The 18,444-nt window shown below is 37.7% G+C and overlaps 1 protein-coding gene across 9 annotated transcripts in view; it reads left to right on the forward strand.

Annotated features, from left to right (window-relative positions):
- The window catches only part of Gadl1 (glutamate decarboxylase like 1), a 227,745-nt gene that overhangs the window by 174,391 nt on the left and 34,910 nt on the right, over positions 1-18,444 (forward strand). For all 9 annotated transcript variants that reach the window (XM_047532613.1, XM_047532618.1, XM_047532612.1 and 6 more), the window contains one exon: positions 1,569-1,658. In XM_047532613.1, the coding sequence (XP_047388569.1) occupies positions 1,569-1,658 (90 nt within the window). The remainder of the gene's footprint in view (positions 1-1,568; positions 1,659-18,444) is intronic.

Genomic DNA, 18,444 nt, shown 5'->3' on the forward strand with positions numbered 1-18,444 from the left:
ACATTAAATGATCAAAGAATTTGGAAGCCCAATGCATTCCAGCTGAGAGTAACCAAATCAATTATAAATCAGAAATCCAAGTGTAAATTATGCAGATTTTAAAAAATCTATTGTAGTCTCATGATAAATATTTGTGGAAATTGAGTTGAATTACATAGTACTTTATTTAAACTACTCTATATTTTGAAGATTTGTAACTCTTTTTTTTTTGTCAAATTCAATAAGAATGTTAAAAATTTTAAAGATGAAAGGGTGAACAGATCAATGTTCTTGTTAAGCTGGAAATGTTCCTGAGCACTCACTCATGCTTTAAAATCCACTAAAATCAGATCTCTATATGATATCATTCTTGATCTTAAGATATGAAGTGATAGTTGTTTGCGCTTTCTTTGTGCTTTGTACTGACATTCATGAATAATTCCGATGCTTATTGAGAACTGTCCTAACATTGGTTATCTGCAAACTGTATTTGTGATGGAAAAATGAAAGTCATTTCAAATACTGTCAGTGCTAAGCCTCAGGTGAAGAGGGCGGGTGTGACCCATAATCTTTCCCAAGTACAATTCCAGGGGTTCAATGTGTGAATCCCCATCATAATGTCTCAGATCACCTGGTCATTGAGCAAAAGTCTTGGGATTGCCTTTGTCATGGCTCTTGTTATATTGTTTAAAGAGGACAAAGAATTGTTTATGATAATGACTGGGTTGAAGCCTGTTGTGGAATATCATCCCATGTATAATCAATTCTGATAGGAAAACAGGCTAGTGGGAAAGGTGACTGGACTATAGGCTGTAGTTTATACCAGAGTTTCTCAAACATTAGATCACTTACTACCCACTTTAGAAGATGCCAGCTCTTTGACCTCTTCTAGGATGGTCTCAATCAAACTCTGGATCTGAGCACAGGAGCTTGGACCTACTCACTTGTTTACATTCTTACTGATGTTTGGGAGCCAGGAGTCAAGGTGATGTTGTCATCATCATCTCCTCCTCCTCCCCCTCCTCCTCCTCCTCCTTTAACTTCTCCTTGTTTTCCTAAGTAATGTTGGCTAGGGTTGTGGCAGTGCTGGTTAATGAAGCCCAAGTATGTCATGCTGCTATCAACTCAGAGGGGTTTTTGTATTTATCAGGTATAGCTGATCGCAGGAGGTCAATTTTAGCTGCCAAAAGCAGAGAAAGAAGTTTTGGAAGGATGTGATGGTGTTAAAAAAAAAATAACTTAGGGATCACTGTTGAAGAGGGAGACCCTGAGCTTCTGGCTATTAGGCATTAATTGATGGTCAGCTCTGCTTTGAGTCAGCTCCAGATTTTTGCTCTTTCATGGTCTGTATCCAACTTTATCTACATGAAAGAGAATTTCCTAGGTGCAAACAATGGGGGAGAAAGTTTTCCAATAGGCTTTGTTAGAAGTTAGGCAGAATGGATGGCTACTTTAAAAGATTCTGATTTGTTATCAAGTTATACACACATGATAACTTTTAAAGAGATGACCTAAGAATTCAAGAAGTGTTTTTTTTTTTTTATTGTATTCTAAGATAAATCTCAAAGTAACATTTTCTTAATCCTCAGCCTGAATATGCCAATATTTGCTTTTGGTACATTCCACCAAGCCTCAGAAAGATGGAGGAAGGACCAGAATTCTGGGAAAAACTCAATTTGGTAAGTAATAATGATATTATATTTTTCTTTCTGATGAGATTAACTCAATGCCCATTGACTATTGATGCTATAGATAATTCTGTACTTGCTGTGGCCTCCTGAAGATTTCAAGAGGTGATTCCTACTATATTAGAAAATAACCACATGTCAAATGGTTACATCAAACAAATCAACACTTGATATAAACACACAAATCCAAAACAAAACTGTGCTGTTTGCAAGATGACTGTATAATTTGTTAGAGGCTCTGATTTCCAGGGCACTTCAGAAAATGTGATCTGGTAACAGGACATGAGGTGTAAGTTGTGTGATGAACAGCTCCTGCTCTCAGCTCTGCTGGAGCATCTCAGTGATTGCTGCATCCCCTCTGTTGGAAATAATGTTAGAAGTCTCAATTTGATACCCTTTCCAAGTGTGCAGCATTTGTCCTCTTTACCAACAAAGGCCTGTGTATTACACGTGAGAGGCTTCCAGGAAGAAAATGAAAGAAATGCCAGGAAAGGGTTTCAGTTAATCACCCAACAGAATGTGCTTAAAAACGTCCCCGCACATAGCTATTGAGGACTGAAAATCCAGAGTCAGGAGAAGCCCAGACTCCAGGGCTTGCTTGGTCTCATCCACACCTTGCCTAACATGGCTCTGCCAGTTAAAATCTTGCCTCTAATCCATAATCCAAGAATTTTGAAGTCTCATGAGTCAGGACTACTTCATCCCACCCATGGCAGTATGAACATAATATATGTTGAAAGTGAACTTGAAAGTTCCTATAGGAATTTTTTTGAATTTTATTATTTATTTTTTATTTTTTTTACAAACTGCACTTTGATTCATTGTACACAAATGAGGTACATCATTTAGTTTCTATGGTTGTACATGATGTAGATTTATACCATTCGTGTAGTCATACATATACATAGGGTAATGATGTCTGTCTCATTCCACCATTGTTCACACCCCCCTCATTTCCCTTTATGTAATCTAAAGTTCCTCCATTCTTCTCTCACCCCCACATCCTCATTATATATCATCATCAACTTATCAGGGAAAACATTCAGTGGCCGTGACATGTAGCACCAGAGCTCATGATGAGTTGGTACCCTTAAACTTATGCAATCCCTTATCCCTGTGTCTTCCTTCCCAAATTGCACAGGAAACTCCATGCTTCTGGTTAGTAAAGGCTCTGACTTGCGATTTGCTTCCTCCCCTCAATGGAGAAAACATTACTTATTTTAATAACTTTTATAGTTAATAGCCCTCCTACTTGCCCTTTGAAGGAAAGGACAGACTTATGTGTCAGGCAACAGTGAACATTTACTGAGTGCTCACTGTGTTATGCACTGGAGATACAAACATCAAAGAACTTTGTCTCTGCCCATGAGTAGTTCATGTTCAAGGAGACAATGAATAGAGACAATTTCGTCATAACTAGTAAGTGGAGGTAAACTCCGTTTGCAGTGAAAGTGGAAAGAACATCTTCCTTAGTGTACATCCCTGGAGCTGTGTCTTAGGCAATACATGAATGCCAGCCAGCGAACAATTGTAAAGAAGTTGGTGCCAACAAGAAACACAGCACAAAGACACAGAGGTTCAGGTGGGGAGGGTGAGGTTCAAGGGGTGCACAGGAGAAGTAATGTGGGGAGGAGGAGAGCAGCAAGCAGAGGGAGGTCATAGGACTTTCTCTTCCAAGGTAAAAAACGTGGACTTTTTGCCCTGACTTAAGAGGAAGAATGTCTTGCTTTGCCTTTCAACCATATCCACACCTCTAGCCTTTCTTGTACACATCCTTTCAGCCTCTGGTCATTTTCTGTTTTCTCATGATGCATTAAACCTCCTGCACTGTGACATAAGAGGTGACTGATATATAAGTATTATCAAACCTGAGAGCAGGCAGCAAAAATGGGGAGAGGTGGGTGTTGTTACCTGTGCATGGGCCTAGACAGGTGCTTCACTACCCATTTCAGGTGGTTATCATAGTCCTTGGGATTTGTCTTGTATTTTTGTCACACAGCACAAATAGGAAAGTGCTTAGGAATACATTTCAGATGGTAAGTGATCCATAAAAAGAAGCAGGAACTGGACAATGTGAGAAATTTAATGGTGAGGTTTAGAGGCACATTTTTCACTTTGATAGAATGCAACTGATGATTTTTGGTGGGGTAGGAAGAGAAACTGCTTCTAGATGAGAAAGATATGGTTACCGTCTTTCTTACTAAGCTAGAAATGATTTTTTGATTGCTAAGAAAAGCAATGGAGAGTACGATTTTTGTGTTTTGCTGACTCAGTGGTGTTGCACAGGTAAGGGTAAGAATGAGCATATCGTTTCATTGTTTTAGGGGATATTTTTCACTCATTATGTTACTTTCTATTCTGAGAACATTTGAAGTTGAAATATTTTGAAATCAGAGAATTCAAAATATTATATACTTGTCAACTTAATTGGAAATTAAATATGAATCAAGACATTCTCTTTTATCTCCATTGCTTGCTAACATCTATTCTCTTATGGTTAATGCCCAATCTTCTTATGACTCATATCTATCCTTCCATTTTGGAAATACTTTTCTGCAATTTTTAACTTTATTTTCCCATTGTCTAGTCTAATATTACACAATTTTAATTGTCATGGGTGCTTTTGATTAATAACAACATATGCTGCCCACAAATTATTGTTGTTCCTCAGGTTCTTAGTTTCCTATTATTCTCTTCTTCTCTGTGTGGGTGTGTATGCATGAATTTGGCAATGGGGATGTGAGGCATCTATATCTACTGTTGATCTATGTGACTTTCTGCTTACTGTAGTACAAGAATGAAAGTATATGATTTATAACCTGCAGTGTACTTAACGCACACTTGAAATTTATTTTGGGATTTATCTTGGATGGAGAATCACAAACAAATAAATAAACCGAATAAGGCTTTGCCCCTTCAATTCAGACTAGTGTCGGGTGTGCTGTCAGATTTCAGAGTCACTGGTGTGATAAATCTTCGCTTTGGCAAGAGAAGGGGGAAGGATTATTTGATAATGAGTTTGGAGTGTTGGTGTACATAAATGGATATGTGTGCTTGCAAATATGCTTGCACATGTGGGACTGTTTTTGAGAACAGTCACTGCATCTGATAGCATGACCGTTACTCTGTGACACTATATTGAAGTATATTCAAGCAGTGAATTCCAGTGACTTCTCTTTCTAAGATGTCCTCCATAAATATGTTTCTTCCTGATTCTTTTAGATATTACAATATCCTAGATCTTCATTAATTCCCTGTTTAGATTGTATTTGCCTCTTATGCGTTCCTTTTGCCTCCTGCTATACCTTCTCCAATTCATTTTCTTTTTTCTTTTTAATTTTTGTTCTTTTTAGTTATAAATGACAATAGAGTATAATTTGACTTATTTACACACATGGAGTACTAATTATTCTATTCTAATTAGGATCCCAGTCTTGTGATTGGTTGTACATGATGTGGAGATTCACTGTAGTGCATTCATATATACACATGCGAAAATTAAGTCAGATTCATTTCACTGTCTTTCCTATTCCTGTCCCCCTCCCTTCCCTCCATTCCCCTTTGTCTAATCAGCTGAACTTCTCTTCTTCCTCTCCCACCGTGTTGTGTTTTAGCATCATTCACATATCAGAAAGAATCTTAGGTTTTTGGAATTGGCTTATTTCAGTTAACTTGATAGTCTCCAGATCCATCCATTTTCTGGCAAATGAAATAAAATCTTTTTTTTTTTGTACTGGGGATTGAACTCAGGGGCACTCCACCACTGAGACACATTCCAGCCCTGTTTTGTGTTTCATTTAGAGACAAGTTCTCACTGAGTTGCTTAGCACCTCACTTTTGCTGAGGCTGACTTTGAACTCACAATCTTCCTGCCTTAGCCTCCCCAGTTGCTGGGATTACAGGCGTGCTCCACCACGCCCAGCATAAAGTCATTCTTTTCTTCTCTGCAGCTCTGCTTTATCTGCACTCTCCTGCTAGAAGGCTCTGAATTATTTCCCATTCTTTACAGCAGCAGTTTTCAATCCTGTCAGACCCAATGACCACTCTTTATAGTAAGTAATGTTCCCTTTACGCTCCTAAGATGAAACCAATAGAAAATATGGTTTACCTACATATAATTTCATAAGACTATATAAGACCTCATATGTACTAGAAGGGGAAATTCATTTATGATAAAAATGCATTTCATCTTATCAGTGTTTGAGTAGGACAATATCATAAGACATGTAGAAGTGATAAGATTCCTGTACATATTCTTAGTAAGTATAAGCCATACACAAATGCAGACTGTTGTAAGTGGGAGATGATGGTGATGCAAATAACGAGAAAGGTGTGGTAGTAGTGACATAATTTTCAAAAATGGTGCACAGATCTTAATAAAATTTGGAAGAAAATAGTTTCCCCCATGCTTTACATGGGAGTAGAAAACAGTGTTTATTAAAAATAGGCACAGAGTATTTGACATTGCATGTAAAACAGAGTTAACTGCCAGACTTGAATGATTATAATCAGGATTTTCATCTCCTGCATTTTCGGTAGAATATTTGAAAGTTGGGCAAGTCCTGGGCTGGTTCTTTTTTGCTCAAGATTGCTCTACACAGTATTACAAAGCAGCTGGCATTTCTGGTCCCCACTCACTGAATACCAGTAGTAATTCCCAAACATCATGAAAATCAAAAACATTTACACCTATTTCCAAGGTACTGCTTATGAGTGTAGTACCATCCCCTTGAGAACAACTGGCCCACAGAACAAAATCTAGTCACCTCTGCTTGGCTTCCAAAGCTTCCATAGATGGTCCTAAGATACTCTCCTAACTTGGTCTATTGTGACTTCTAGTATTGAGATTCCTGCACTGAGTAAATGATCTGAGAAGTTTCATCAATTTCTCTACAAGGGAGGAAACACATTAGGAACTAGGTCATGGATTATTTTCACTAATTAAATTGGCAAATACTATACTTCTTACTGTTGATGAAAGTTTCAGTGGGTTCCTATACACTACCAATGGGTACATAAATTTGTATCATTTTCCAAAGAACAACTTTATAAAATGCATCACATGCTTTAAATTTTGCATGTATTTTTCTTCCAAAAATTCCACTTCTAAAAATACATGCTTTTGAATAGTTATAGAATTGTGAGGGGTGAAAAGCTACTCAGAAGGTCATAGTTATTACTTAAAATAGCTAAAATTTTAGAAGTAATTAAATATTCAACTATTGGGAATTGGTTAAATTTTAATAAATAATTTATACACAAATTTATAGTATTCAGACAATTGGTATTCCATTCCACAGCAATATTGTCGTAATATATCATTGCTTGGAAAAAAAAAAAAAAAAAACAAGTTATAAATCAGCCTATATATATGATACTAATTTGGAAAATTATGTGCATATATACATAATACATAAATACATATAAAATACTCTGTGCTTAGATTAAAGGCAGATAATAGGAATCAAAATATTTTAAAGAAAAAGTTATAGTTGCTTTTTCTTTTCTTTTAAAACTTTTCTGTAATTTTCTAATTTTTTACAATTAATTTATATTGCTTTTTGAAAAGAGTAACAAAATAATAATAATACTGTAGCAAAATGTAGAATTATTGACTCAATGAAGCCATAGGTTTCGTTTTAGGCAGAGGCTAGCCTAGTAGTTAAAAAACAACTGAGCCTTTTCTTTAATATTTGTCTATTGTTTTAAAGTTATCCAAAAATATTACTTTATAAACACAGCATATGCATTTTAAAAATGCACAAAGCTTTTTATGTGTAAATTTGAAATTTTTACTTATTAAAAGTTGTTCCAATATTTTCTTCTAGAACCACAGGAGTTTGTCTACTCTGGAGACCATGATCGAACAATATTCAATCAGTATGCTTACAATTTTCTCTCATATATTCCCAGATATAATATATAGTTGACATCCTTTCCCTCTACTTCTCTTTTGAACTTGACCTTCATACTTTATCTCTCTCTGTTTCTCTCACTCTGTCTTTCTCTCTCTCTCTGTCTCTCTCTCACTCCCTCTCTCTCTCTCTCTCTCATATTTTCTCTCATCACTTCTTCTGTTTCTATCTCTGTCTCTACCTCTGCATCTGCCTCTGCATCTACTTCTATCTCATTTACAATGTGTGCACCATCTGCACTGGTTTCAAGTTCAGGGTCAGTGACTCTGATGGTTCACAGTGAGATCTCCTGGTTTGCTAGGGCTCCCTGAAAGCTTCAGGCATTGAGATAGAGCTATACTTTGTACTTAAAAGTCACAGCCTAAAATAAGTTGGTGCAAGAATGTTGCTTCTGAAGTTGGTCCACATGATCAGATATTGAGGATGCAGATGCTGGGATGGAATGTAAAGATAAACTGGAAGCATAATTTCCACAGATGTAACTGAAAATTCTATTGGTTTTGCCTCACAGTTACACTCAATGTTCTGAGGCAGATTTCCTCTTTTGTTGGTGTTTCATAAATAATTCTACTTTGTACCAACACAATTTACTCTTGAAAGTATTTAACGAGCTGTCTTTTCTTTATGTGTGCATGGTCACTTGAACTTTTTATTTTTTTAATCTGCTGACTTGCAGATTTGTGACTAATGCTGGTCATTTATAATAGGCTCCTTTCTCCTCAGCAGTAAAGGAAGAATAAATCTTTTAGAACCTACTTGATGAGTTTGTTGTTTTATTGCTTGTTTGGTAATAAGCTTGATATGGTATTCCAGATATCTTTAGAGAGAATTTGGTAATGTTCCTGACAGGTTTCTGATGGACAGTACTTAAAAAAAGACTGCATGATCTGGGTATGGTGATGTGCCTCTGCGGAAGCCTCACAGATGTACAAACAGCCATTTCTTGGGATTATAGGGAGGGTGTCAATGTCCCTTGTCTTGCTCCATTCATTTCCTGATTATTCTTTTCACTTTTGATATCTGGACTCATCTCTCCTCTTTGACATATATAATGCCTTCTGCTTTTTTTGGTGTGGCTGTGCATATGCTGGTGTGCATAAGTATGGTTCATAAAAATTTTGAAAGCTTCTGATTCTGATTGAGAATTTTGATTCTGATTTTTTTGCAATCATCATCTGTGATCATCATATGTCCAATCTCTCATTTTTGGATTATGAACTGAAAATGCCCTGTTTATCAAAAAGTGTAGTGGGGACTAAAAAATAATAATAATTTTTAAAAATAGGTCTTTTAAAATTTTTGTGACATATATTCTTCAAAACTCAGTTGTTTTAGGGGCTATCACTCATTTTTACACTCTCATTGCTTCAAATTTTATATTTAAGGAGAGTCTAATATAGAAGTTCCTTTTAAATCAAGAGTTTCTAAATGTGACTTGCTCTGCTCGTGTCTGGGATGTGATTTCAAAAATGCCTAAGTAGTGAATTTCCTACATAGTGTAGATACTGTGTGTTCTTTTCCCATGCTATTAAGACCTGAGATAAAATGCCTCTCTTTCGAGTAGAGATATGATTATGCATAACTTATCAGACATTGTAGTTATAATCAGTTTTATTCTGTTGTCATTCTGCATTTAAAGGCCCAGGAACCACACAGGTCTTCCCATAGAAAGATGACCTTCATAAATCAACTGGAGAAGCTGGGGTGTCCCTTTGGCTGAGGAACAGTGTTTGGTGGTTTTATTCTCATCTTTGTTCGCCAGTCTTCAGTCATAGTCTAAGTACCTACTCCAATGGATTAATGAAATTTCAACCAAAACAAAAATAAAGATTCCAGCAAAATTCTTACTGAATATGCATTTACAACAGGAAATTTCACAGCAAGTTTTCTATTGTGTTTAACATCATCTTTCAACAATATACACTTTGTATTGTTGTTATTATTAATTAACATATTTATTTACTTGCTTAATTATATTGCTTTTTGACCTTTAAACATTTACAGACACAGAGAGAGGAATTTTTCATAGATAGTGACTTAACTCTTCAGGAAACAGTCAAGTACAGATGACCTCATTAAAAAAATAATTTTTTCTGTCTTTTATATTTCTTTCTCTCTTGAGTTTAACAGCCTTCTCTCTTTTGTTTCTGTTGGGGCTATTCTAATTACTGTGGGACTAGTTCTGAGCGTGGCTTATCTGTTGAAAATTAAAATTGAGCAGAATGAAGCTGGTATCTCTAGGGGCTGAGGGTGAGCTCATGCTAGTCAGGACGAAGACCTTTCTTAAGGAGGGATTTCCATGTAGGTGGCTTCTTGTGGCTCATGACCACCAGTGAACAGTTGTTCAGTTGTGACTGGCTAATCCACGAGCACCCTCCATAACAATTCCTCCAAGGAACACTGCTAAAGCTGCATTTTACAAACATCATGTTATCCTTTGTGTCTGCTGTTCTACACACATGCAAGAGGCAGGACTATACTCTGCTCTATGCCAGAGTACTATTGGCCTTGTCTATAGCATTTACATATCAACCACATTTAGAGCGAAGCAGGGGGTATCGCAATACCAGATCTTCAACTCTACTACAAAGCAATAGTAACAAAAACGGCATGGTATTGGTACCAAAATAGACAGGTAGATCAATGGTACAGAATAGAGGACACGGACTCAAACCCAACTAAATACAATTTTCTCATACTAGACAAAGGTTCCAAAAATATGCAATGGAGAAAAGATAGCCTCTTCAACAAATGGTGCTGGGAAAACTGGAAAACCATATGCAATAGAATGAAATTAAACCCCTATCTCTCACCCTACACAAAACTCAACTGTTTCTTTACTCTGTTAACATCATAAAGTCCAACTGAAATAATTCTGAATTTTCAAATATAACAGAGTGGTGAGTTTTGAGGAAATGAAGAGACTTAATTAAATGCTCATGTAACACTTAACGTTGTGTCCCTGAGTATAGTGTCATTTAGTTTATTCAATCAGGAGTTGCAAACGAAAATTTCTATAGAAACTGGATAAGTTGAATCAATGAGGGAGGTAGACTGGATGTAATACAAAAGGGAGTAGTGGGGACTGTGGCAAACTGGAAAGCATTGGCCCCAAGTAAGGGGAGCAATCTCGACACAGCTCCTGATAATGACCTCTGTATGGAAATGAGGGCCTGGATTGCCAGTTCTTCTCTTTTAGAAGAAGCTATAGTTACAGAGACCATGTGAACGGTCTTTTGATCTTGATACTTTAAATATTGGCAATTTTTTTTTTTTAATTTATACGTTTGTCAGTGGGATTTGGTTTTCAGGTTTCAGTTTGTAAATTTCACCTAAATTCATTGTTCCTCAATTATCTGTCTCCACGATGTGTCCCTGGAAGTTCCTAGTGATGAGGCTGTGTCGTCTCTTTGTCTTCCTTCTCTGAGGGACACCAGAGCTCTGAGTTGTCTGCAGAAAGAGAAAACTGTCACCTGCTGTCAGACCTGAAAGAGGGTGTTTTCAGGGCTGTGACCTGTGGCAAAGGTGACAGCACAGTTAAGATATATAGATGCATTTTTGTCCTTGTGTTTTCTCCTTTTCCATCCTAAGAATGAGACAGGGCTTCTGGGCTTCATGCCCGTCCTAAGGCTTGCCTGGCCTGGAGTTCTCCCTTTTCCTGAATTTTCTGAAAGCCTCAGCTGACCTGTGAAGGTAGCAGAGAGGAGGCAAAAAGACGGGAACAAGGGAGGGAGAGAAACTCCCCTTAGGCTGGAGGAGGCGTGCAGGAGGCCAGATCTCAACAGTTGGGGATCATCCCATCTTCCCTGCGTTGGGTGTCCTGAGGACATGCTTGCCCCCAGCCCTGTGTTCGAGACACTGGAATGTCTGCCCATATCTTTCACTGATGATGACACAGCACAGCCACAGTATGCCAAGAAGTCATGTTGGTTCAGATCCTATTTCAGTGGTAACGAGGATGGACCAACAACCTAAACGTTAGCATTGGCTAAGAGCCCGTAACCTTTGCAGGACCCCTTGGTGCTGTGGGAGCCATAATCATGACAGAGGTTGACTTTCAACCTGGTCTAGTAGGACAGAGGGTTGAGGCTGGATTTAATTTTATTTAAAGGAAATAAAGTATGGTGACATTTCTTGCACACCTGAGTTTATGGAACAAAATTCATACCCACAGCACAACCATTAAGGAAATTGCTCCGGACTTGATGCAGTATTTATTGTTGCAAAATAAAGAATGGACCCTGTGCTGAAAGAAAGAAAAAAAAAATCCTTTTTTTTTTTTTTTTTAATTTTTGAAGTTTCTTTGCCAGTGCCAAACCTGCCCCCTGGTGGCACTTCTGCTCATTGCACCTTTCATAGCTGGGAACTGACAAGAGTAGATGCCTACCCAACAAATGCTGTTACAATGTGACAGAATGACAGCATCACAGCTGTCAGACTGCATAGTCTTCAGAACCAGAAGGGGTCACCCGAGTAAGAAATCCTCCAAGGGACTGGGGTTGTGGCTCAGTGGTAGAGCACTTGCCTAGCATGTGTGAGGCACTGGGTTCCATTCTCAGCACTGCATATAAATAAATGAAAAAAATAAAGACCCATCAACATCTTAAAAAAAAAAATTTACAAAAAGAAATTCTCCAAGGACTGAATTGTTCCTGCTTCACTGTGAATGTGCTTTGGTTTCTCTTTCTTCATCTTCTCCTCGCAGGCAGTCACGTCCCTGTCTCCACAGGCCACTTTCCCACGCTCGCCTTTGGGGCCAGCTTCTGCTCAGGACCTCGTTCCAGCTGCCCATCACCACCTCTCCTACTCTCCTCACACCTGCCCTCCTTTCTTCTCTCCCTTCCTCTCTTTCTCAAAGTTTCACTCTGATTTTCCTCCAACATATTACTCCCCTCCTTCGATAAGCCTATGAGGGCTTTACAGAGGACAGTATTACATGATTTCCCCTTTGTTTTACTTCCCTCCAGACACGTCACTGTCTTTAGCTCCATCCCATCGGACAGAACCCTCTTACCCTGTCCAACAGTCCCTGTTACAGTGTCTGAAGCTGTCCCCATGGCAGTTGTGGGTGCTCAGGTATCCCCTGTATTTTGCCATTTGTAAACAATAGTGGATAAACATCTTCTTGCTCACGTCTTCTTTTGTTTTTATTATTCCAGAACATAATATGCTCAATGTGTAATTGCTGCTTATGAAAATCAGTGTGATTTTGAGTCTGATTATGCATACATGTTACTAATTTTTAAGAAGTTAGTATCCATTAAAATACCTCCAATAAGGAGAGAGGACAGAATTCAATTTAACCATGAAAAATTCTATTTTAAGTTTGCTTTACTTACATTGTATTTGTATTGATTGTTGGTGGGCTGAACACATTTTTTTTTTTTTACTGACTATATTTTTTTCACATTTTACATTTTATATTGTGAGCTCTGATGCTTTTCTTACACATTTGAATGAAGGTATATATCGTTTGGGTTTTAAACCTCTCTTTGTCATGTGGAATGCAAATACTGCCCTCAGAATAATGTCCTTTTTATTTTAGTCTTGCTGTTTTTTTCATTGTACAGAAGTTTTAAATTTTTCATGTATTCAAATCTGTCAGTCTTTCCCTTCATGATTTATTCCACTGCTTCAAAGCTGAAGTTACTGTTCTTTCACAAATCTGATAAATATTCTATTCCATCTCCTGCTGATTTTTCTGTCATTCAATTTTTTGTACTTAACTCCTTAATCCATGTAGGGAATATTTTTGTTTACCTTTTCAAGTACCCATCTCATCTGGTTATTTCCCCAAATTATTTTCCAATTATATTAATTTGGTTTATTAAGTAATTTTTCCTGATATTTTTATTGTGAGAAGTTTGTGTTATCATGTGTTACATTTTTTAAAACACTATTCTATTTCTGGACTTTTCCAATCTGTTCTATTGATCTGTGTTCCTGTTTTTGTGCCAGGAACCAAAGTTTTAAATGGTATTGCTTTATAATATGTTCTCAAATCTGCTAAAACTATTCTCCTGGCTCTTTTGAAAGATAGCATTCTTTAATATGATATGTATATTTTCATTTTAAATGTTTTAAATGTTTTAGAACCTTTTACTTTTCTTCCTTCCTTCCATCCTTTCTTTGTTTCTTTTTTCTTTTTTTTTTTTTAGTTAAAAAGAGATCTTAAGATCTTTAAATGTAATGTCTCTGTCACTCATTGGCTGTGTGACCATGGACATGATGGATAAGTTATGTAAACTTTCTGTGCCTCCATTAAGTTCTCATCAATAATATGAAGAAAGTAAAAGTATCTGTCTTGTAGTATTCTAATGGGGATTGAATGGCAGCAGAGTGCTTGGGACAGTGCCTGGGACAGAGTAAATTCTGGATAAACACGAGCTCTCGTTATTAATGGAGCCTTAGATATCTTTTTCACTCTTTTCCTGTCCCTCTCCAAAGTGCCCTATGCACTAGGGCAATAATAGATCTCCTAAATGCAACCCTGGTCCTATCACTCGCCCCATAGGAAAGAGTCCATAACCATTCAGGAACTGATCTCATTCAACTAAACTCTCTGACCTGTCTCCTGCTAATTCTCATCCTGTCCCCTGCACTCTAGCCAACTGAGTCACCTGCTATTGTCTTTATTTGGAAAACCAGTACACCACTGTTGTCAAACACAAGGACTTGGCCATTAGAAAAATCCAAGTTCAAATCCTGATTTCTCCACTTCTTTGTGGTGCAGCCTTTGGCAGAGCACCTTACCACCCCATGCCTCAGCTTCTTCATCCATAAAATCACAGGGCAGCTTGAATATCCTTTATCCAAAATGCTTCGGACCAGAAGTATTTCAAATTTCAGAAGTTTGTGGATTTGGAAATATTTGCCTAGCCCTTATTGGTTGTGTCTCCCTAATCAGAAACTCTAAAATCTAAAATGACGGGTGTGATTGTTGGTCTTCTTGCCTTCTTGTATCTGCTCACATTGTTCCCTCTGTCCCCTGGTGTTTTGCTTTTCTGTCCTCCTACCTCTTCCTTCTTTAATGCTTATCTAATAGGCATCTTCTTCCTAGAGGCTACACACACACACACACACACACACACACACACACACGTATACCCATACACTTGATGCCACTTGTAACTTTCAACCTAGTATATAAGGTACTTACATGTCTGGCCATACCTCAAAATAGTCAGCCCTTGGCTTGCCCAGGAAATATTCCTGACACCTGGGTGTTTGTACCCTTCCCACAAACTGCTGTGACACATTTGCTCCCCCTGAATTGGCCCCGAATATAGCAACATTCGGGAGATTTGTAAAGATGGTAAAGAACTAGACGCAAGAAACTGGCTATGAGAAATTACCCAAAAGAAGAAATTGCTGGTGAGTTTTAACTCAGGGATAAAATACAGTAATCCCTCCACTCTCAACAAAGATTCACTCATTTGTATGAATGGTGCTGCTGATGGAAGGGGAAATGAAGACCCTGGGAGCTTGACCCACTCTGGGGTTAACCATAGTGAGCTTGAGTCTGCTGAGACTGCCCAGCACAGAGCCCAGAGCAAAATAAAAAACAGAACCCCTTGCTCCACAATAATCCAGAATTCCAAATGATGTCAGCAGAGCATTCAACCAAGCATGCTCTTCTGAGGGCAGGTTGCATACCCGTGGAGCCAGCCCTGGAGCTGTCCCTCTCTGTTTTAGAGGGTAGGGATATTTCAAATGCTGGCAGGACTGCAGCAGAGCTTGTGCTAATCAACTGCTTTATCCTGTGCTTAACTCAGAACTGGGACTGTCTATAGTATATCTTGGGGGGAGTCAATTGTCCAGGTTCTGAGGTGGACCAGAACAGGGCCAGTGAAGTCAGTACTAATCACCTCTGGCATGGAGCTGACAAAAAGATGGTCAGAGAGACAGAACTCTCATTTGAATCTCTGTGTGCGTGGAGACACACACATAACCGTATTGAATGCCTATTGAGGGCCACCAACTCTTCCAGATGCCTGGGTCACATCCCTCTTCTCACCACATTTTCTTATAAAGTGCTCATCAAGGGGCTTAGAAAAGTGGTAAATAAGGGCTGAGGTTTTATGAAACCTGACAGAAAGGACAAGGAACTACATTGAATGTCTCTCCTTCAGTTTGTGCAGAAGCTGGTTTTCAGTATGTGATGCAGCTGTATTGCTGTTTTATTTTTCTTACACTCATGCAAGTGTAATCTGACAGAAATATTGCAAAACCAAGTTATGATTTGTTTTAGTCTAAACACCAGAATCTATCAAATCATGTTTTAGAAATTAGTTTCTACTGTGTATCTTCTTATAGTTTGAGCAGAGAAAATACCTTGCACCTGAATTCTCATAATTCTATTAAGAATTATATCCTTTATATCCTCAGTTATTATTTAAGGGAGTTAAATTTTGAAAATTGCTTAAAGCAGTTTAATTTTTAATTATTTTTTTGGTACAAAGTGTAAACATAAAATTACTTCTCTGATAACTTCATTAAAGATAAATATGAATATATCAAATATAAATGTGATATATAAATTTATGTAGTAAATATAAATTTGCCTTATAAAATATTTATTATATTAATATTTTCTGTGCTATTATCATAAAATTAATAGTGAATAAAGGATTTTAAATCCTATTCATCTTTATTCAGAGGTTTAAAGTTTAGTATAATAAGAATAGCCTATAAAATTTTGGTTCTTTTTGTTACAAAGGAAAAAAATATCAATGAGAAGGTAATTCTTTTTACATTCTTGAACTTATATCTTCCAAACATAGATAACCAAATCTGCACCATTTAAAAAATATATTTTCCGATACCTTCCGATTTCATCACTTCACATCACTTCACTTCTGGTCAAAAGCTGACTAAAAATTTTACATATAAAATATTTCATATATTCTTATGTATACATGTAAGCATGTATACATTTATAGACGTGTATGCATTTTTAATTACATATATATTTTGATTGTGTGTACAGATCCATATATTTGTACACACAGATTTTTAGTAGAAATCAAAGGGTAGAAAATGTGCTAAGTAAAAAGGGCTCCTAAGTTCATAAAACTACCTTTTTAAAAATTTCTGGTTTTTGATTTTTGCTCAATCTATTGAAGAGACCTCAGGTATGTGTTGTGTATTTTTTAATATAGTGGTAATTCAGAAAAATCCCATGAAAACTTTAAACATATTCCTGTCAAGGACTCTTATATCGAAGTACAGGGTAGAAACCACCACAAACCATCTCCACCTGATCCAGTTGCTTCTAGCACTGCCTCTACCCCAGGCCTCTCTTTCCAGGCCGGTAGAGGACCACATATAATCAGCCACGGAATCATTTTGTCTCGTTGTCTAAAGGACTTTCAGTGCTTTCTTGTTGAGTGCAAGCTCCTAAGCAGGGCAGGAGAGGCATTTGTCAATAGCAACTTTGCCCCTCTTGGAGGCGCACCTTTCACCTGTCCAGTTCATCTGAGATTCTTTCAGATCCCTGGGAACTGTGCACCTTACTTTCAGGTGCTTCCTTTTCTTAGAATCTCACTGGTCCCCTAGCCCCATCCTCCCTAAACACTGCAGATGTGTAGTACACAGCTGCAAGCACATGTATACCACATCACATTAAATGTCACGTGACATACAGCATATTCATGGGTGGCACCTTTTCAGCATGGACTTTAAAACTCCTGACTGCAGTTTTGACCATAACTGGTGGTGATGCTAAGGGGAGAGTGTGTGCTATTGTGAGGACAGTGCTCCATGTGATTTTGTGACCTGACTGCTGGTATAGTAAAGTCATTTTCTCTGCCTATTCCCTTGCACACAGACACCTTTAAAAATCTCATTCCAGTTCCCTTTTGATCCCAGTGGTCTGCCAAGTCTCAATATTTTCAAATGGATAAAGTTTGTGCAGGCTCAAAACTTGTTGGGGAAAAAACAAGAAGGGCCAGGCACAGAGTGAGGGCAGGGGGATTACCACTTACCCATTTTCCAGTTCTCATTTGCACACACACACCCCAAAGCTTATCTAGAGCAGGAGATAAAAGACACCATGCAGTAAAAATAAACGTATCAAACCCCAGGTTGTGCAAGTAATGGAATGTGAAAATAAGTGTGTGCGCTGACACTGGGGGCCGGGAAGAAAGCTTAGTCTCTTGTTTTGTCAATAAACCCCAGATATATTTGGTAAACTTGTTGTTCATGCCTGCAATTCACCAAATAAATATTCTCTGAGTCAATTTTATCTCAGCAGCTGAGTAAGGAACTCTGATAGGCTCTAGCTGCCTGTTCCCTAGAGACTTTGCTCAGAATTCTCATTGCTATCTGTGATGGAACATCTCTCAATAATGTACAATGGGTGAGAAATTTAGTCAGATTTAGGGTAAGACTGGGACTTTATTAAATGAGTAAATAAATCGTACTATTCAAAATTTATGTCCAAGATCTCTTCAGAGGTCCTTCATTAAATGCCTGTATGAAAACTGAGTGTTATATCCTTTTTTGAATGGAAGAAAATAGTTGCAAAATGTTTTTATGGGCTATGTTCTGTGTAGTAAGTTTTAATCCCTGTTTTGCCTGTTTGAATTAATGTTGTTTATATTTTTGAGTAGCCAGCCATGGATTTTTGAATAGGACAGCACAGGAAATCAGCCTTTAATTTTGCTAACCCAAGTGGGAACAGCTGCAGTTGCCCTGTGTCCTCCCTCCCCCATCAAATGATTACCCACAATCTTTTTTTATTAGTATAGGTGAGCTCTGCCACCTGTCCATCACCACCCTGCTCCCCATTTTTAAAAAATTGTTTACAGTAGCAATTCTGAAATTAGAGAATGCATTCAGGGCAAAGTCACATTACCAAA

The sequence above is a fragment of the Sciurus carolinensis genome, chromosome 17, assembly GCF_902686445.1.
Source record: "Sciurus carolinensis chromosome 17, mSciCar1.2, whole genome shotgun sequence".
Classification (NCBI taxonomy): Eukaryota; Metazoa; Chordata; class Mammalia; order Rodentia; family Sciuridae; genus Sciurus; species Sciurus carolinensis.